Source organism: Peromyscus leucopus, chromosome 22, assembly GCF_004664715.2.
Source record: "Peromyscus leucopus breed LL Stock chromosome 22, UCI_PerLeu_2.1, whole genome shotgun sequence".
NCBI classification, from domain to species: domain Eukaryota; kingdom Metazoa; phylum Chordata; class Mammalia; order Rodentia; family Cricetidae; genus Peromyscus; species Peromyscus leucopus.
In genome coordinates, this window is record NC_051081.1 from 7609718 (window position 1) to 7629670 (window position 19953).

Here is a 19953-nt window from a genome sequence, read left to right on the forward strand (position 1 = left end):
AGTGGCCAAGCAGGTCACCCTTAAAGGGTCCGCAGGACCTGAGCGTCTAGGGAGGGGCTCTGTTACCATAACAACATCCTCCTGCACCCCACTGGTTCTTCCTATACTAGGTTTGTTAGTAACACCAGATGAGTGGGAAGGAAGCAGAGAAGTTTTCCTTTGGGTCATTCTTAGGTCATTGAGGACCCCACCCAGTCAGTCCTTAGCTTCAAGTCTCTTCCAGTCACATGGTCACTGGTCTTTCTTCATTGTTTACATTGGACTTCAACATCTCCAAGACCCTAGAACTACTTTATGTCTGTCACGAATGCTAAGCTCTCCTCCACCTGGTCTTAAGATCTCAACCTCTAGACTAGCTCTTGTATACACATCACAAACTTTCTCCCATTCATCACCATTTGTCCACCCATTTATCCACATGCTCAATCCATCAACCACTCAACAACCCAGTAAACAAGTCACCTATCCATTCATGCCTCTAAACACTATCTATCCAAAAATTCACTTAACCTATCCACCCATATCCCATGTACAGGGCCATTGCTTCAGCAACCAAGTGTCTATTTATCCATATAATAAAGAGATTCAACAATCCTTCTGACATCCACCCATACATTCACCCATCAATTGTATATTCATCTTCTCCAAGTGATGAAGACATAACATTTCACGTTTGTTTACTTTACTGTCTTCCCATGGCTCATTTGGGAGTCCCAAAAGACCTCAATAAATGTGAGATATGTATGTGTATGTACATTTGATTTCTCATTAGTTCAAGTGTTAATTTCCAATTGTGAGTCATTCTTCTCTAAGTAGACCTACCCATTATGATTAGTGACCTGCCTTAAACATCTACCAAGTCAAACATTCAGTGAATGCTAACCTAGTCATCTGCCTATTGTTTCATCTACCTTCCCCTTTTATCCATGAGTCAAATACCTGTGCGTTTACTCAACCAGCCACAGAATGCAACTGTATTCTCCCCTTACATTCTCTTACTTCATTTGCCCTCCCTGCCTGGACTGTGATTTGAAATCTAGAAAGATTCTGTCACTTGGGGCCTGAGATACTTAGAGGGTGAGGTGGGATAGGAGGGTGGGAGTTCTGTGCTTCACTGAAGAGCAGGCACTTCCCATAACAATGATTAATACTTTTTATTGAACACCTTTAACAAAGAGTTGTCTACGATGTAGAGAATTTTAGATACATTTTACAGATGAGAGAATGGAATCTCCTGGAGTGATGGCCTAGATCACAGCAATGGAAAGAGTCTGTTTATTACTTCCATCTTTGGGGAACTTTAAATTAGGTAAGAAATTGGGAGAGCCGAATGGAGAACTGGGTGTGCTCTCCGATTAATCATTTGTAGGGGCAGAAAAGCCAGTGATTTTACTGAAATAGAGATTTACTGGGCAACCTCACAGTATCAGAGTGATCGGCAACTCCCACCCTGTCCCCCACTAACAGCCATGAAGGCTGAGGCAGAGGCATTACAACCCTCTGTAGTGGCTCTCTTAGCTTCCAGACCACGTGGCGTGGAATAAGAGCTCAAGTGCCCATTGACAGCTTGGCTCCATTGACACATGGTGTTTTGAGAGGCAGGGGCTGGCTCCAGGACCCTGGTGTCCTTGAAAGAAGCTGTAGACTGTGGAGGGTATCCCTCAGCTGGTCCTGAGTAGATTCCATCTCAGTCAGGCGGTGCTCCTGGGAAGGCAGTGGAAATGGGCTTGGAGTCAAGGTGGGGGTGTTCACCAAACGGACTCCCCACTCCCCTCCGGTCTCAGGCAAGAGTCTCACCAGACTTTTTAGCCTGTGGCTTCCGTTGCTTGGAAGACCACCCTCAGAATCCAACTTTGAGATCCTGTGGGGGTCAGAGGCAAGAGAGGGGGCAGGTCAAAAGCTGAGAAACTCCCTTCTATCCAGGGTGGACAGCCAGGGACCCAGTGGCTGGGGCTTGGAGTGGACTAGGGTTTGTTCAGATTGGAGAGCAGGGGGTGTCTGAGGGAGGGTTTTGGCAAAGTTACTTGGTGTAACCCTGTAACTTCAGCACTCAGGGGGCTGAGGCAAGAGGATGGAGGGTTCGTGGTCAGCTTGGGCTACATAGCTAAATCTTGCTTCACGGAAGGCAAAAAAGGGAGGAGGGGAAAAGATGGAAGGATTAATCAATCACCATTTGAAGGCAGAGACTGACCAATGGCCGAGAAGGGCCGGCATGGCCCAATCCGGTTAGGAGGGGCTGGTTGAAGGGGTGTGAGTAAGTAAAATGACCAGCCAAAGACAGGTGTGAGGTAGGTCGACAGTGTGTGAGAGAGGCTGCAGGGGCCTGGGGTGGTAACTTGGAGGTTGCTCATCTACGGAATGGAGCTGTTCGGACCTGGGGGCCGGCTTAGGCGGGGAGGGACTTTCTGGGTGAGATCTGGGCGGCCCTGTCAGCTATGGGGCAGGGCGGGACTCACCCAGCTCCCAGTCTGGAGTCCAGGTCCTGCAGCTGAGAGCGCAGCTGCTCCTGCTGCTCCGTCAAGGCCTGGATGTGGGTACTCAGCGACTCCACCAGACGGGACAGAGCTTTCTGTTCCTCGCGGAGTGCAGCTACCTCGCACTGTATCTCTGCTAGCTATGGAAAGATAGCAGCTGTAATCCGACCCATCCTCATTTTATCATCTTTCTACTCTGTTAGGGAATTTGTTGGGCGGGGAAAACAGTCTCAGAGTCGGTTAGATGAGTCCTAAGGTCCTTTTTTAGTTCCGTTTCTACCCGCGGTCCGCCCCACTCTCAGGCTAGGATTTGGGCCGGATGTCACCTTGCCCACTGGTCGGTGAGTTCCCAAAGCTTGGTATCGGTCCCCGGGCTGGTCCAGCTGGCGCTGCCATGGCACCGATGGCTTCCGAGGCAGCGATGCCGAAGCTCCAGTCCAGGCCCGTCGGCATGGCGCTGGGCCAGTGCGGACTGAGTCTTTGAGTCTCGGCCTGGGACCTGCAGAAGGGCGGCGGCGGGCAGGCCGCCTGGCGGGGACGCTCTGTGTGCGCTGCACTGGCCGCGGCCGCCTCTGGGACCGGTCCTCATCTGGACGCCGGCGGGCCCAGCTCCCTGCCCCTTGAAAGCTGCGCAGAGATTGGCTCTTGGAAATGAGAGGGGTGTGCTTGGGGAGGTCTCGGGGTGCCAGGAAACCGGGTTTCTCCCCTGAAGAGAAGCTGGAGATGGGATGCAGAAGTTCAGACCCTCAATTGGCCCCGGAGAGAACTCTAAATGACCCCACTTTTTACACCAGTGTATCTCTATCTCTTAGGACCACACTTTGACCCATGACTTTGATGAGACACTGTCCTTAACTTCTGACTACCATCCCACTCTAATCTTTCCTCCCTCTCCAGCTTTGGCTCTGACTTCTGACCTTGACCTGACCCTTTCCATAACTTTGATCCCAGTCTGACCCTGGCATCGACCTCTGCTCACAAGGGTATCCACTTTCTTCCCAATTGAACCTATCTTCTACCCTGTTCTTGCTTTTGGATAGAAAATGGTCTCTAACCTGTAACCCCATAACTAGTCCTATTTGTCCTAAGCCCTAAGCTTGACCTTTGCTCTTCTGACCTTTGTAATATCTTGTCTCCTCCTGGACCCCTGATTTGACCCCATCCACAACCCCACAAAGCTACCTTCCCTGACCCTGGAGGTGACCCTTTCCTGACCTCTGACATGACTCTGTCCCAATCTTGGACTCTATCTGATTCTGTGAATATTTACCCTTTGACCACACAGTGGGCCACTCCTCTGCCTGCCTCCTTACATGACGCCACCCCCAGCTTCTGACCTCTGACCCCAACATGATCTTGCTCCTGGCATTATTCATCTTAACATAGGGACCCCTCCTGCCACCCATGAGAACCTAGGCCAGACTTGAGGTTACCTGGAGTGGACCTGGGTGGGGATGCGGGGAAGACGCATTGGCACAGACACTGGAACAGGCCGGCCCTCTTCGATGGCTCGAAGTATGGTGGGCAGTGGTTCCAAGCTATCTTGGGTTGTCTGTCAAGGCAGGCAAGGAAGATGTCCTGTGAACTCTCTGGCACCAATGCCTCCCAGCCTTCTTGCCTTTCTACCCTGCATCCAGAGTTCTGGGTTCAGGCCACACCTGGTCAAGTTCAGCAAAGATTGTGCAGAGTTGGACATGAAGAACTGCCAACTGGAGGGCCAGGTCTCCACTGCCCTGGTAGCCCCTGGGTGTGGCATTTGCGTCCACCACGGCCACCTGGTCCAAGAAGTGTTGCATGGCTGGCCCGTGATCTTCTAGGAAGCTATTCATAAAGGCCATGTAGGCTTCCTTCTCACCAAACCTGAGTTGGAGCCAAACTGGTTGAGTCATGACAGGCACCTGCCAACCCCCTACTCCCCGATCCCATTATTGGCCCACATTCTCCCAGCACCTACGGAGCACGGTTGGCAAGATTCTGGATAACCTTGGCGATCAGCGTAAGGGTTCGGGCTGGGCCTGGGGCTGGGTGCTCTGGTGCCAGGCCGAAGAGGCTGGGTGCCAAGATAGCAGGGCATAGGAGCCTTAGGAAGAGGGAGGCACACACCAGTCGGGGTCCCAGTGCCTCAGAGCCACGGGCTTTGCATGCTTCTCGCCAGCTTGAGAAGACAGTGCCCAGCTCCGCTGGGAACCAGCTGGGGCAGAAGAAGCAATGGTTAGAGGCAGGGGATAGGAACATAAAGATGGTGGATGATCAAGGTCGTACGTCCAGAGGTCAGGTGTTTGGGAAGCACTCCATGGCTTTTGTGTGATTCATGAAGCCTGTGTGTGCTTTCTTTTCATTGAGCCTGTTGTTTGGGTCGCACGGTTGGGGATATCTGGATAACAGTGCTTGGGGCTTGGGTCCCAGAGGCTAAGAACTTACAGCACAAGTGTAGCAACCTCTCGAGTCTATACTCAGATTTGGGCAGACAAGATCACATGGGAACAGAGGCCATGAGTTTGGGGTATAGTTATAATTCCACAAGAGAGTGAGAGGTGCCTGAGTGTAATATGACTTAAGATAAGGTGAGGGGTACAATGTTACCTGGGATCATAAATCATAGGATTAAGCATGCAAGTTATCCTAGGGTCAGAAGCTAAGGGATTGGATGCTCATGTTTCCTATAACCAGTTTCATGAGATTTGGCATACAGGGGTCATGGGATTAGGAATATGCATCATTTGGAATTGAAATCTTACGTTGACCAAGGTTAAGCGGTCGGAATCACTTGTGGTTAAAGGCAAAGGAAGTGAGTCTTTAGGTTACTTGGGGTTAGGTGGTATGGCATGAGTGTAGGGTTTGCCAGATTCAACAAATAAAACCAGGGCAGTTAAATTTGACTTTGATATAAGCATATCTTCAATACTGAACTAAATTTAGTTGAGTGCCGTGCATTTTGTTGGTTGGTCAGGGCAGCGCAGTGGCTGAGAGGCGGGGCTGGACGCGGGTGCTGGGTCCCTGGCTCTCACTTGTAAGAGTGGACGATGGCTTCAAACACCTCCTCACAGCTGTTTCGGAGTCTGGCTTGGTGTGTGGAGAGCTCTGGTGTGGGGCATTTGCTAGGGTCCACTTCACAGTCCTCAGTGGAGGCACAGAGACACCGCAAAACTTCCCCTGAGGTCCAGAACAGACAGTCTAAGGTCATGAACCCAGACACATCACACCCAGCCTCCAACCCTATCTCCAACTTACTCTGGAAGCACCTAACATCTTGGGGAAATAGCAACACTCCACTCCCACCCGAAGGCACCATTCATTCCAAGAAGACAGGTCACTCGGGGCTTCCTGGACCTCTGGCACCAATCCCTCTCTCAGCTTACCCAGGGTCTCCTGGAGGTACTCCTGGGCCACCAGTTTCATGTACTCATCAATGGCCTTGGTAGCTAAGGTGTTTTCGCGGAATAGCAGCGCTTCACGGCCTCCACAGCGCGCCAGCTCTGCGGTGCCTAGGTCTGTCACTAATGCCTGTGGAGGACAGGGATCACATGGAATGAACTTGGGAATCCCAACCATTGGCCCAGCTTTCATACCTAGGCACAGGCCTTGTCCCTTCTTGCTGATATTCAGGCACAAAGCACAGCTTTTAGATGAGATCACAACCTCCACCTTTCACAGCAGAAACGGAGCCGATTAGCACAGAGGCTCACCTCCTGCCCCTCCCCTCTCGCTGAAGTTCAGACCTCACCCCTCTCAGATGAAGTTCAGGGTCTGCCTCTCACAGTTTAAGTTCAGGCCGCATCCCTAGCAGCTGAAATTCCAGACTCGCCTCAAGAAGTTGAATTTCAGGAGTCGTCCCTCATTGGTTAAGTGTGGCCCCGGCCCTCACGGCGCCTTGCCCTGATGGACACTGTCCAGGCCCTTCCTCCCCAGCATAATTCAGAAAGCTCTATCTGTCCTCTCCGGGCCACCTATCTGCGTAGACACGGCTGCTCACCTGCGCCCGGCCAGTGGCCCGTAGCACGCGCACCATGGCTGCTGCCAGCTCCTCCTTGGCCTGAGCAGACAGCGCTGACTCCAGCGCCTCACACAGGCGCGCGTAGTGGAAGGTGAGGAACTCGGCCAGTTCCTTGTAGCGCTCCGACGGCAGCACGCGCAGACGTCGCACCCTTATCCTCGCCCGTAGCGCCGCGCCGGCCGGCGCCCCTAGCACCGGGAACCAGCGTTCCAGGCCTGCGGCCGGCGCGCGGGGGATGCTCACCTCGTCCAGCTCCAGCGCCACCCTGCCCACGGTTGCACCTGCCGGGCCTGCTCCGCGCAGCCGCAGTGACAGGCGACGGGCTGGTGGCAGCGCTTCGAAGTGGAAGCGCTCCGCCCAGAAGAGCTGACCTGGGCCGGCCCGCGGAGCAGTGCGTGCCAGTAGCGCCCCGTCCAGCCACAGCTCCGCACGCACTCCGGGTGCCGCTGCTCGGGGCAGCCCCTTGGCCTCGTGCACCCAAACGGTCAGCCAAGTCTCTTGCCTCTCCACGTTGTCCTGCGTGCAGGAATGGGATAGAAGGAGTGTTTTGGATGTGTCTGCCCTCCAGGACGCACACTGTAACTCCCATGTCGCAGGACCCCTAGGGGGAAGAGGCTGGGGCCAGGAATGTCTGGGAGCCGTGAGCAGAACACATCTAGCTTTGGGAAGCGTCGCACACATAGGGGTTTAGGATATAAAAGGAGTAGCCCCGGACTGAGGACTTGGAGACTACTTGGTAGGCAGGACTTGGGGAGCAAATAGATCCAGAACTGGATGCGAGGGCAAGTCTGACATTCATGGGGTTGGTGGTTGCACAGCTGTGGACTACGCAGATGTGTTGCATGGGAAGGTTGGGGGCAAACTGGGTAGAGTGTAAGGGCCAGGGCCTGGCTTGTGGAAGGGCTTTCTGTGTCTGTCCCCTCACTCTCATGACCTGGCTGGGCTGGAACTGCCGACGAAGGTCCTCAATCCAACGGTCTCTCTCAGCGCTGGAGCGACAAGAGAAACAGCGGCTCCCGCCCGCCCAGGTTACCTATTGGGTACAGGAATGAAGGATTTAATAGAGGCTAACATGGAGCCAAGGTTTAGTAGAGGCGAAGGTAGGTTCCTCATTTACCTGGAAGCAGTGTGGCTCTCCCAGGAGGCTAGGATGCAGTGGCCAGACTCGCACATCCCTCTCAGCACCCAGGTCCAGCTCAGAGAGTGTGGCCAGTGATTCCCTAGAACCCAGAGCACTGGGGGGTCTGGAGCCAGGGAAGGGGAACAAGTGGTCATTCCTTGCTCACTCAGACCTTAGCTTTCTAATCTCTAGTCATCCTAGCTGCTGTCCCTTCCGGTCTCTTAGCGTTGGACCTGTTCCCGCCCCGCCCTTTATGGTTTAATTTCCAGGCATTCTTTGGAGCTCCCAGATCCAGGGTGTTCAGTGAGCTTCTATTCCAGAGACCACTCCCACCCTTCAACCAAGAGATGAGAAAATGCCTGCAGTCTGTGTAGCTCCAAGTTCACGCGGTGTGGGGCAGAATAGAGAGAACATGGGAGGGGGCAGGTGGAAGTGAGGATAAGGAACCCAGAGGTGCAGACTGGCACAATGTTGAGCCACAAGCCTTCCAGCTTCCCGGAGACTCTTACCCATCTCTAGGGCCATGGGCTCCCGGCTCTGACCTGGCCTTTTTCTTCTCCTTCAGCCTCTTGAGTAACCCCTAAGGGGGCAGAGAGGTATGTGAGCCAGGTAGAACGCTGTGCTCTCTCCTCAGCTCTGTCCTCCCAGAGTGTCCTTCAGGATCTGCTGGTCTTGGGGGACCCAGCCCATGTCCAGGCTGCACTAATATCTATAACCAGGAGATGATGTTTATGTTTTGCAATACTGGGGATCGAACTCAGGAACTCATGAGGGGCAAATGCTCTTAAATCAAGAGCTATCTTGATGCTATCTCCCCCTGCCCCACGGCTTGCATTTCTCTCTCTCCCCTCTCCCTCCTCCCCTCCCTTTCTTCCTTCCTTAGTCACGCCTTTTGAGTTAGTGTCCAGGAAAGTCAGCATGCGCAATAACAGAGGTTAGCAAGCACCTGCATGGATAGGGAGGCAGGGGCTGCTGAAAAAGCCCAGAGTGTCAGGGAAAGCACGCGTAGGCTTTCGTTCAATATCCAAAACAGTGACAGAAAGAAGGAAAAGGAAAAGTTATACTTTTTGAGTTAGAACTCAGTAAAGCAGGCAGGCTTCCTTTTCTAATGTTTACAATATTTTTCCATATGTCCTTGTGTATGTGTGCATATGTAAGTGAGTGTGTATGCACATGTGTATATGTGGTCCTGAGGCTGACATCAAGAGTCTTCCTCAGAGCTAGGCATGGTGGCACATGCCTTTATTCCCAGCACTCTGGAGGCAGAGGCAGGAGGATCTCTATGAGTTTCAGGCCAGTCCGTTGTAGAATATTATTTTAAGGTATGTTACTTTGGTTTATGTTGCATTTGTTTAAATCTATGAAGCTGTGTTACTTTGCCTGCTAAAACACCCGATGGTCTAATAAAGAACTGAACAGCCAATAGCGAGGCAGGAGAAAGGATAGGCGGGGTGGGGGGGTGGGGGGTGGGGGGGTGGGGGTGGGGAGTGGCAGGCAGAGAGAATAAATAGAAGGAGAAATCTGGGAGGAGAGGAAAAAAAAAGAGGACGTAGCCAGAGAAGGAGGAGAACTCCAGGGGCTAGCCACCCAGCTACACAGCCAGCCACAGAGTGAGAATAAGTTTACAGAAGTAAGAGAACGGGAAAAGCCCAGAGGCAAAAGGTAGATAGGATAAGTTAAGGAAAACTGGCAAGAAACAAGTCAAGCTAAGGCCAGGCATTCACAATTAAAAAAAAATAAGCCTCTGTGTGTGATTCATTTGGGAGCTGGGTAGCAGCCCCCAAAAGATAAAAGAGTAAAAATAAACAAACAACAAACAAACAAAGAAGTAAACACAAAAACAAGAACACCAGCCTGGTCTACAAAGCAAGTTCCAGGACAGCCAGGGCTGTTACGCAGAGAAACCCTGTCTTCAAACAAACAAGCAAAGATTCTTCCTCAGGCTCTCCACCAGGAGGCAGGGTCTCCACTGAATCCAGAACGCACTGATCTGATAGCTGCAGGTTTATTCTGGGGATTCTGTTTCCGCCTTCCAAGTACTAGACTTACAGGCAGGCTGCCATGCTTACCCAGCGTTTGCATGGGTGCAGAGGATCCAAACTCTGATCCTCATGTTTGCTTGGCCACTGAGTCATCTCCCCAGCCCCTGCAGCCAGAATTCTCTAGAGACTCTTTATAAACTAGAGAGGGAACAGGGTGTGGTGACTCACATCTATAATCCCAGACTTTAGGATGCTAATGCAGGAGAACTGCTAAGAATTAAAGATTTATTTATTTATTAAGTATAGTGTTCTGCTTGCATGTATGCCTGCGAGCCAGAAGAGGGCACCAGATCTCGTTACAGATGGTTGTGAGCTACCATGTGGTTGCTGGGAATTGAACTCAGGACCTCTGGAAGAACAGCCAGTGCTCTTAACCTCTGAGCCATCTCTCCAGCCCGAATTGCTGAGAATTAGAGGCCAGTATGAGCTACATACCAATTTACAGGAAATTCTGGACTCTAGTATGAGACTTTTAAAAATATAAAACCTAGAGCCGGGCGGTGGTGGCCCACAACTTTAATCCCAGCACTCAGGAGGCAGAGCCAGGTGGATCTCTGTGAGTTTGAGGCCAGTCTGGTCTACAGAGCGAGATCTAGGACAGGCACCAAAACTATACAGAGAAACCCTGTCTTGAAAAACAACAACTAGCTAACTAACTAACTAACTAACTAGCTAAAACCTAGCTCGGTGGTGGTGGCACTCGTCTTTGATCCCAGCACTCAGGAGGAAGAGGCAGGCAGATCTCTGAGAGTTTGAGGCCAGCCTGGGCTACAGAGTGAGTTCCAGGACAGCCAGGATTGGGCTTGGCATAGTGGTGCACACCTTTGATCTCAGGACTTAGGAGGCAAAGGCAGATGGGTCTCTGAATTCGAGGCCAGTCTGGACTACATAGTGGCTACACAGAGAGACCCTGTCTGAAAAACAAACCAACAAAACCCCCACAACCCTCCCCCATCCCAACATATACCCAAACAAAAACAGAGGAATTTTCTCCTTAGCTCTATTCAACAAACAACAGATGAAGGAGGCTCAGAGCTGGCCATGACCTTTTTTTTTTGCCCTGGCCCTCCAGGCCCAGGACTGTAATCCCTGCTATTCCGGAGGCAGAGGTAAGATGATCACACATTTAAAAATAGTTGTCATTTTGTGTGTATGTGTGTGTTTATTTTTCAGGCCGTCTCAATATGTACCCCTGGCTTGCCTGGAACTCACTATGGAGCCTGAGCAATCCTGTCTCTGTGTCCTGGGATTGTGGGCACGCACTGCCACACCTGGCCCTAATATATATATTAGGTCTCCAGATTTAATTAGATGGTACAGCATGTGTGAGGCCCAGGTCTGGGAGACCTTGTTCACCCCCACCCTGTCACACTGGCTGCCATACCCGAACATTGTGGACCTGGTTGGAACCAGTAGCTTCCAGCTCAGTTTTTCCAGGAGTGCGATCTGTGGGTGGTTAGAGGTAGGAGGTTAAGGGCAGGACCATGATTACGAATCACTTTGAAAAGTACCCCAGTTCTACAGCCTCCCCGGTCTCCCAAATTTACCTGGATCCCGGAGGTTCCCCATGGATGCCTGCATGCTGCTTTCGGAGCTGGCGCTTCCCATCCGGATTTGGCGAGGACCCTGTCCTCCCACAGAAGTCGGCAGTCAGGAAGGGGAGACAGACAGGGGGGTGGCGCGTATGTCTCTGGTGTTTGCCCCTCTGCCACTGCATCTGTCCAGTCCCCTTTCCTCTCCTCGCTCTTTCTTACCTCCTCCTCACCAAGCAGCACCAGCCTTCCTTCAAGCAGGGTGAAGCCCCCGATGTCCCAAACAGGCATGTCAGGAGTGGGAGGCTCAGGGATCTGTGCAACAGGTGGATCTGGGGGTACCTCCAACTCAAGCTCTGGCTCTGGGAAGAGGAGGGGATGCTGGTTTCAGAGGCTCCCCTTTCTCCCTCTGATGCCCTTCTGCATGTTCAGAGCTATGCCAGGCTGGGCGTCGTTTGAAAAATCTCTACCAGTACTGTGTTTACCACTTTACATGCCTTCTCTCACTCAGTCCTTCAAAAGCCATTTAAAGGGCATTGACTGAGGCCCAGACAGGTTGAGTGGCCTACCCAGAATCACACAGCTTTTGAGTGGTTAAGCCAGGCTTCTAACACAACCATTCTTCCCTTAACCAAGAGTGTGGGCAAGGCTGAGCCCCGTGGGACATCGAGCTAGGAGGAGGATGAGTTCCAGGCCAGTTTGGGCTACTGATTGAGACCTTATCCCAAAAGGGGGGGAGGGAGGGAGAGAGAGAATATGAGAATGAAGGGGAAGAAGCCTTGGCTTCCTATGTAAATAACTAATCTGGGGCCAGCAAGGAGGCTTAACAGGTAAAGGTGCCAGCCATGGGGGCCTGATGTGAATTCAATCCCCAGAACTCACGTAAAGGTGGAAGGAGAAAAAAAACAATTCTCTAGTTATCCTCTGACTTCCACATGTTGTGCATATGCCCACTGATAAAATAACCTCTCTAAGGTGGAGAGCATTCAATCAGAGAAAGCTGTATAAAAGACACTGGAAGTATATGGGAGTTTTCTCTCTTGGGAGGTGGCGCTGGTGTAGAGTGGGCCAGGGAGGACCCCCCTCCGCACCCAGAAAGAGTGCATTTGCACTAGGTTTTGAACGGAAGTTTGAATTTCACCCAGCCAAGCTGAAAGGCTTGAGTGGGAGCAGGAGTGTCTGAACAGAGGCCGGCACAGGGGGAAGACCCAGGGAAATCAAGGGAAGGGTGAGAAAGGCTGGAGAGAAGGTCTTGGCAACCAGTTAGGAGCTAGGGTTGGTTTGTTTGTGGTGCTGGGGATTGAGCCCTGGGCTTGGCTTGTGCTAAGCGTGCCCTCCATCAATGGGCTACACCCAGTCCCCATTCGTGGGACGAGGAGGAGTGAGCCGTGGGGGATGGAGAGCTAAGAAGGAGCAGGGCTGCGTGGTAGAAAGCTCTGTCTGGATCCTACGTAGCGGGCAACTATACAGCGGACCCTGAGGGCCTCAAAGAATGTTCTGCAGGGCTGGGAGCTTAGTAGTAGAGCACTTGCCTTTCCCGTGTGAGCCCTTAAATTGGAAAAAGAAAAAAGAAATAGTTGGGCATGGTGGTGTATACCTTTAATCCCAGCAAATGGGAGGCAGAGACAGGCTCTGTGAGCCAGAGGCCAGCCTGGTCTACATAGCCAGACCCCGTCTTGGGGAGAAAAAAAAATCCCTACAATATGAAACCATTTTTTTTCTAAAATAATACTATATACTGAGTTGCCTTTTATGACATTTGTTTAGTGCGTGTACACACTCTCTTGTCTCTCGCACAAGGGCAGGCCAGAGGACAGCCCAATTTTGTTTATTTGGGGAGTGGAATGTACGCCATGCTTCATGTGGAGGTCAAAGGACTACTTTCAGGAGTCAGTTCTCTCCTTCCATTCCACCCCGTGGGTCTTCAGGCTTACCACCAGGCGCCTTGGCCTGTCAATCATCTTGCCAGAGCCTCATTTGTTTGGGGAGAGTCTCGTTACACAGTTCAGATCAATCCTCCCCCTGCTCCTGCCTTCCTAGTGCTGGGATTATAGGTGTGCATTAATATTCCCAGCTCTGAAAGGAATGGAAGGTGTTTCAAGAACTTCTAGGAAAGAGCTGAATTAACCTTGAGCTTCCAGGAAATAAGGGCTGAATCTTCTCAGTTTATTTTTCTACTCTGCTTCCCCACTAGGGGCAATGTGTCCTTTTTTTTTTTTTCTTTCTTTCTTGGTGGTGGGTATAAAACCCACAATCCCACAGCTTCTCCCATGTTAAACAAGCGCTCTACCACTGAACCACATCCACAGCCTCAACTCTTTCTTACTCATGGATGTCCTAGTATATGCTAGGCCCTGGGGTCGTAGTATGCCTGGTCTCTAAGCTTCACAGTCTCCACTAGTCTCCTAGTTCTCCTTTGGCAGCATTTGTCACCTTCACATTGACGTGTGTGTGTGTGTGTGTGTGTGTGTGTGTGTGTGTGTGTGCACGAGCCTGTGAGTGCATGTGGAGGCCAGAGGAGGACTTCTGTTGTCCTGCTCTCTACTTTCTTTGCACACACACACTCTGTGAACTCTGCAGGGCAGGGAGTGTCTTCTGCTTTGCCCACACTCAGTGCCCCAGTTAGGGACTAGAACCAGTTCAATGCTCAGAAACACATCTGCTTGGGCCAGCATGATGACTCAGAAGGTAAAGATGCTTGCCACCAAGGCTAACCATCTGAGTTTGATCCCCAGGACCCACATGATGGAAGGAGAGAACGGACTCCTGACGGCTGCCATTTGACTTCCTCACTGGAACTGTGGCTTGCCCCCCAACATAAATTAATACATGCAGGTTGTCCTCTGACCTCAACACATGTGCTGTGATAAGGGAGATGAGGTATGCCCACATTCAGGCACACACACACAGAATGAACGAGTAAGCATCTGTTTGAAGGAGTGTGCTCTTCAAGGCAGAGATGGGGGAATTTCAGACTCAAGCAAACAAAGTAAGGCAGAGGGCTGTAAGGCAGCTGAGATTCAGAGCCAGTCAGTGCCTTGGTCGGTTGGATACAGAAGACAACCATCAGGGCCAAGAGCCATTGAACATCCAGATAGCACTAAGGTGTGTCTGTCTGTTCAATGCCCCTTCCTCCCGCTGAAGCCCAGCTGCCTACAGGTCCTGTGAGTCTCCCTCACTCCAGTTTAGGGGGAAAGACAGATGAGGGATGCTGGGGGCCCCAGCCACTTCCTGCTGGGCTTTCATACTCCCCACAACTTCCTGTGTCTAGAGGGCTGATGTTAGGTTGACAGACAAACACCCAGGCATCCGGCCACCCAGCCTGGTCCCAGCTCGGGTGGGGGAGAACATACCTGGGGCCTTGGGACTTGGTTTGGGCTCCAGCGGTGCCACGTTCTTGTGCCTCCCCCACAGGGTCTTGGAAAGCCGGAGGCGACTGGGCCTTGACTCCTTAGGGGGTGCAGAGAGGACCCGACGAAATAGAGATCGAGGGGCTGGCTGGCTGCTCACCATGGGCTCCTGATGGCTCAGGGTCCTTCTCCAGCCGGTGAAGCGGCCCCAGCGGAACCCTCCAGCAGCCTTCTCCCCTCCGCCTCCAGTGTGCCAACGGTAGGACGCCAGCGCAGAGGGCGGCGCGGGCAGCGTTTGGGTGGCTTCACTCGGCAACGGTGGGTCCATGGCGGAGTCTCTGCTGCGAGACCAGAAGGTGACAGTTCTGCGCATTGTCTGCCCACATTCTGTCCTCATCTTCCCCGGTCTCTTCTCAGCTTTGCCTCCAAGGAATACTTTTGAGGGTGCCAGCCGCACACCCTCCCTTACCTTGATTTCCTGCCCAGTCCCAGAATCAGCAGCCGTCTGCACTGCGCCTAGCTTCCTTCTTCGTAACCTAGCTCCACGTGACCCTGCCTGTCTCTTCCCCTCTCCCCCTCCCGTTCCCCCCCCCCCCCCGCCCCTTTACAGTCAGGCTGGGAGGGCATGATGGGGGCAGGATGCGGAGGTGGGGCGTGGAAGGGAGGTGGCAGTGCTGGCTTCTGGCGAGGACTGAGATAGTGCACGCTGCTTCTTTCTTTGAGCTTCAACAGCCTTCTGTGAAATGGGAGCACACTGGATAAATGCTGGCTGCCAAGGATACAGGAAATCTCCGGCTGGCCAGCCTGTGGAAGGATTCACCTGTGCCACGATTCTATTGGAACGGATCATTTATTTATTTTATTTAATTCAGGGGGTGGATGGGTTTGCTGAAACAGCGTTTCTCGGTGTAACAGCTCTGCTGTTCTGGAACTCTCTTTGTGAGATCTGCCTGCCTCTGCCTCCTGAGTGCTGGGATTACAGGCGTGGGCCACCACAGCCTGGCTTGGAATGGATTTTTTTGTTTTTGTTTTTGTTTTTCGAGACAGGGTTTTTCTGTGTAGCTTTGCGCCTTTCCTGGAACTCACTTAGTAGCCCAGGCTGGCCTCGAACTCACAGAGATCCGCCTGGCTCTGCCTCCCGAGTGCTGGGATTAAAGGCGTGCACCACCACCACCCGGCTAGGAATGGATTTTTTTTTAAAAAAGAGTCATCATTGATTGTTATTGTGTGTGGATGCCACAGTGCTCATGTGGTGGTCAGAGGACCATGTGGAGTTAGTTCTCTCCTACATTTAAATGAGATCCCAGGATGGAACTCAGGTTCCCAGGCTTATATGGCAAGTGTCACTACCCCCTGAACCATTTGCCACCCTCCTCCACCCTGGGGGTGGAACCTAGGGCCTGAGGATGCAAGGCCTATGCTCTACTAGTGAGCCACACATCTAACCTTCTTTTTCTTTTTTATTGCACAGACTGGGCCTTGAGCTCACTGCGTGTGTAGCCCAGGCTAGACTTAGACTCTTGGTTCTTGAGTCTGAAGACTTGGCTGGACACCTCCCACCCCAGTGTTACGGTAGAACCAAAGACTAAGCGTGTTCAGCAACAGCTGTAGCACTCACTGGGTCATACCTCCAGTGCTTATACGGTGTTTGTCTAATATAATGAAACTGGGCTCAAGTGGGGAAAGAAACCAAACGAAACCAAACAAACAAATAAGAAGGCTGGATATCTAGTGCACACCTCTAGTCCCAGCACCTGGGAGGCAGTGGCAGGAGGATCAGAAATTTAAGAGCAGCCTTGTCTACACACCAAGTTCAAGGCCAGCCTAGGACACAATAGACACCCATCTCAAACAAAACAAAGGAAGCCATCTTCCAAAAGTCTCCTTTATGTCTTTACTCAGTCACTAGCCCCTCTGAATAAAAAGATTTATTTTTATAAGTTTTAATTGTGCAAGTGTGTGTGTGTGTAGTACTTGTGCTCATGCAAGTGGGTACAGATGCCCAAGGGAGCGTGTGATCCCTTGGAGCAGGAGTTACAGGTGCTTGTCACAGGTTCTGGGAACTGAACAGGTTCTGGTCCTCTGCAAAAGCAGTGCACACACTTCACTACTGAGCCGTCTCTCCAGCCCGATTCCCCGACTTGCAGTATCTTCATTTGCTTGGTTCTGAAAGTTTTACTTTCTTTTTTCTTGCCTTTCCTTTTTATTATTTGAAACAGGGTCTTGAAATACAGCCCTGGCTGCCCTTGAACTCATGGAAAATCTCCTCCTCAGATTCATAAGTGCTAGGTTTTTAAGTGTGTGCCACCACTCCCAGCAAGGATTAGAACTCTAAATGAACGGACTCACTCAATGTATACTCTTCAGCTTTTGCTTTAGTTTAGCACTGTGATCCTCCTGACAGCGTTAGTTCAAGAACGTCCTCATTTTCCTTGCTACATGATACTCTTCAGATGGAGACACCGCCAAGTGTTTGTTCTGACATCAGTGAACACCCAGGTTATTTGGAGTTATCAGTTGCAGTCTTTTTTTTTTTTTTTTTGGTTTTTCGAGACAGGGTTTCTCTGCGTAGCTTTGTGCCTTTCCTGGAGCTCACTTGGTAGCCCAGGCTGGCCTTGAGCTCACAAAGATCCGTCTGATTCTGCCTCCCAAGTGCTGGGATTAAAGGCGTGCACCACCACCACCGCCCGGCTATCAGTTGCAGTCTTGGTGGACATGTCTATTGCATGTTTTCCTAGCAGGAGAATTGCTGGGTCAAAGGAGACCTAGACAATCATGCTAGGCTGGCCTTGAACTTGGTGTGTAGACAAGGCTGGTCTTAAATTTCTGATCCTCCTGCCACTGCCTCCCAGGTGCTGGGATTAGAGGTGTGCACTAGATATCCAGCCTTCTTATTTGTTGGTTTGGTTTATTCCCCCACTCAAGCCAGAGTTTCATTGTGTTAGACAAAAACTTCATCAACTGACTATATTTTTAGCCTGTATGTCTTTTTTTTTTTTTTTCCACACAAGTTCTATGTAGCCCAGGTTGGCCTTGAACCTTTGATCTTCCTGCTTCAGTGTCTTGAATGCTGGGATTAATCACTGTGATCAGTATTAAAAGGCACCCCCACCCTGTGTGCGTGCGTGCGTGCGTGCGTGTGTGTGTGTGTGTGTGTGTGTGTGTGTGTGTGTGTGTTTAGGGAGTAGAATACGTCTGTGTGTGAGGGTATCCGTAGAGGCCAGAAGCACTGGATTCTCCTGAGTCACAGCTCTTTGTTAGCTGCCCGATGAGTGCTGAGAACTAAGCGTGGGTTTAGGAGTATGTTCTCTTAACTGCTGAGCAATTTCTCCAGCCCCCATCCCCAATTTATTTTTAAATGCAAGTGAAATTCATACAACATAAATTTAACATGCTTTGGTTTGGGGTTTGGTGCTGATGGCCTGGGTATGTTCTGTTGTGAAATCTCTTTGAGGTGAATTTTGGTGTACTGTCCAGCATCTTTGATGTGTTGATAGATACTTACTTCGAAAAGAGGTGGGGCCTTCAAGATAGCTCAGTGGATAAAAGGCACTTCCCTGGGACCCCATGGCAGAAGGAGATAACTGATTGTCACAAGGTGTCCTCTACACTCTTCTGCATGACACATGCACACGCAAAACAAATAAAATACAATAAAAAATTAACCAAAAAGAAGGAGGTAAATGTTCTGGCAGGGGTGAGTCAGCACCATTCTGACCCAGGTTGGAGTGTTGGCCATCCTCTTTCTCACTGTGACCTCAGACAAGTCATTTCCTCTCTCTGAGCTTCCTTATTCGTAAAGGATGATGGTATCAGTCTCAAAAAGCTCACATTCAAGGGCTGGAGAGATGACTCTGAGGTTAAGCAAGAAATGTTATGGCCTGGGTGGCTCACAAGCATCTTTATGTCCAGCTCCACATGACCTGAAGCCAGGTCTGGCTCTTGAGTGTGCTTACACTCAGTGCTGCAAGTGCACATACCCGTACACAGATACACAGAATTAAAAACATTTTAAAGGTCACATTTGACAAATGTTTCCTGAGTGCTGACTGTGTGCTAGATGGGGTGGGGGAAGAGAGTAAATAAATGTGATTTCTGTCCTCCTGTTCCCCACAGTCTGGGGAGGGGGACAGGTCCTGAATCCAATGGGACCTTATGAATTTGTGTGGAAGACTGGGAGGAGACAGATGTACTGGAGGAAGGATGACCAGGTGAGCAAAAATGCCACTCTTCTCAGGCTGGAGAAGTCAGGTAAGGCTTCCCCAGGGAGCTAACCTTTGCAATCTGGAGCATGAGAAGAGAACAAAAGATGGTCCCAAGTCAAAAGAAGACTTTGGACAAGGGCCAGGATAACAAGAATCCGTGGGGCAGTGCACACATGGAATCCTTGGACTGGTTAGGTGCACACAGGAAGATTACATGCCACAAGCTTGAAGCCAGCTGGGCTACATAGTGGACTCTGTATGAGGGGAGTTGGATTCATGGAGTGGGAAGGATAAGGATGGCTCCTTGGGCATATAGTGTTGGCAGTCACTGACGTCCCACACTTGGTTTAATGCTCTCCTTATTGTGCCTGTCCTGAAACTCGTGCTTTGAAAATGGGACAATGTACAAGGTGGTGGTGGCGCACGGCTTTAATCCTAGCACTCTGGAAGCAGAGGTAGGCTGATCTCTGTGAGTTAGAGGCCAGCCTGGGCTACAGAGTGAGTTCCAGGAAAGGCGCAAAGTGACACAGAGAAACCCTGTCTCAAAAATATATATTTATTCTTATGTGTAGGAGAACTTCTGTTTGTTTTTTTTTTTGTCTGCATGTATGTATGTGTATCACATATGTGCCTGTTGCCTTTGGAGGTCAAAAGAGGGCATTGAATCCCCTGGGATCATACATAGTTTCAGACAGTTGTGAAACTCTGTATGGGTACTAGGAACTGAACCCAGGTCTTCTGAAAGAGCAGTAAGTACTCTTAATCATTTGAGTCATGGCTCTAGCTTTACACACACACACACACACACACACACACACACACACACACACACACACACACATTGAGATAAGGTCTCCTGAATCCCAGGCTGGTCTTGAACTTCCTATATATCTGAGGATGACCATGAACTCCTGATTCTTCTGCCCTCTGTCCCTGAGCCGTGGAATTACAGGTGTGCACCTTCATGCCTGGTTTCTGCAGTGTTGGATAGAGATGGAATTCAGGCCTAGAAAGAAGAACCTAAGGGAGCTCACTTGCCGTTTTCATTGGCATTTGACCTTGCACAGCCGTAAAATGAACTGCTTCCGTTTTCATTCTAACTCTCTAGTACTCGCTGTTATGAATCAGTGGTCCTCAGGACCCACAGCTTCAAAGCAATCCTCCTTCCTTAAGCTCTCAAATGCTATGATTACACATGTGAGCCCCCACATCCAGCTTTGTTTTGTCCTGCTGGAG

At 50.9% G+C, this 19953-nt stretch overlaps 1 protein-coding gene across 3 annotated transcripts; it reads right to left on the reverse strand.

Annotated features, from left to right (window-relative positions):
* Nucleotides 1–1135: 1135 nt before the first annotated feature.
* On the reverse strand, nucleotides 1136–15083 carry LOC114686139 (RAS protein activator like-3). 3 transcript variants are annotated; one of them, XM_028860783.2, is made up of 18 exons: nucleotides 14982–15083; nucleotides 14516–14853; nucleotides 11385–11524; nucleotides 11178–11256; nucleotides 11015–11076; nucleotides 8098–8168; nucleotides 7586–7712; nucleotides 7403–7501; nucleotides 6448–6984; nucleotides 5834–5978; nucleotides 5483–5627; nucleotides 4429–4665; nucleotides 4133–4334; nucleotides 3908–4026; nucleotides 2801–3191; nucleotides 2457–2614; nucleotides 1798–1861; nucleotides 1136–1704 (listed from the first exon to the last, which is right to left on the reverse strand). In XM_028860783.2, exons 2-18 carry the CDS (start codon nucleotides 14838–14840, stop codon nucleotides 1549–1551), a joined length of 3057 nt encoding a protein of 1018 aa, XP_028716616.1. In that variant the 5' UTR covers nucleotides 14841–14853; nucleotides 14982–15083; the 3' UTR covers nucleotides 1136–1548. The 3 variants fall into 3 exon arrangements, with proteins under 3 accessions (XP_028716616.1, XP_037053806.1, XP_028716615.1); XM_037197911.1 differs by having other exon boundaries at nucleotides 14516–14850; nucleotides 14982–15042; XM_028860782.2 differs by having other exon boundaries at nucleotides 14516–15053.
* Between the last annotated feature and the right edge of the window lie 4870 nt (nucleotides 15084–19953).

What these genes read in the sequence shown, in the direction of transcription:
- LOC114686139 (XM_028860782.2), bottom strand. Translation starts at nt 14,909, where the DNA reads ATGAGGACAGAATGTGGGCAGACAATGCGCAGAACTGTCACCTTCTGG. An exon ending in GGGGAACCTCCGGGATCCAG is followed by an intron (nt 11,077 to 11,177) that starts GTAAATTTGGGA and finishes AACCACCCACAG; the next exon opens with ATCGCACTCCTGGAAAAACT. An exon ending in CTCACCGACCAGTGGGCAAG is followed by an intron (nt 2,615 to 2,800) that starts GTGACATCCGGC and finishes ATCTTTCCATAG; the next exon opens with CTAGCAGAGATACAGTGCGA.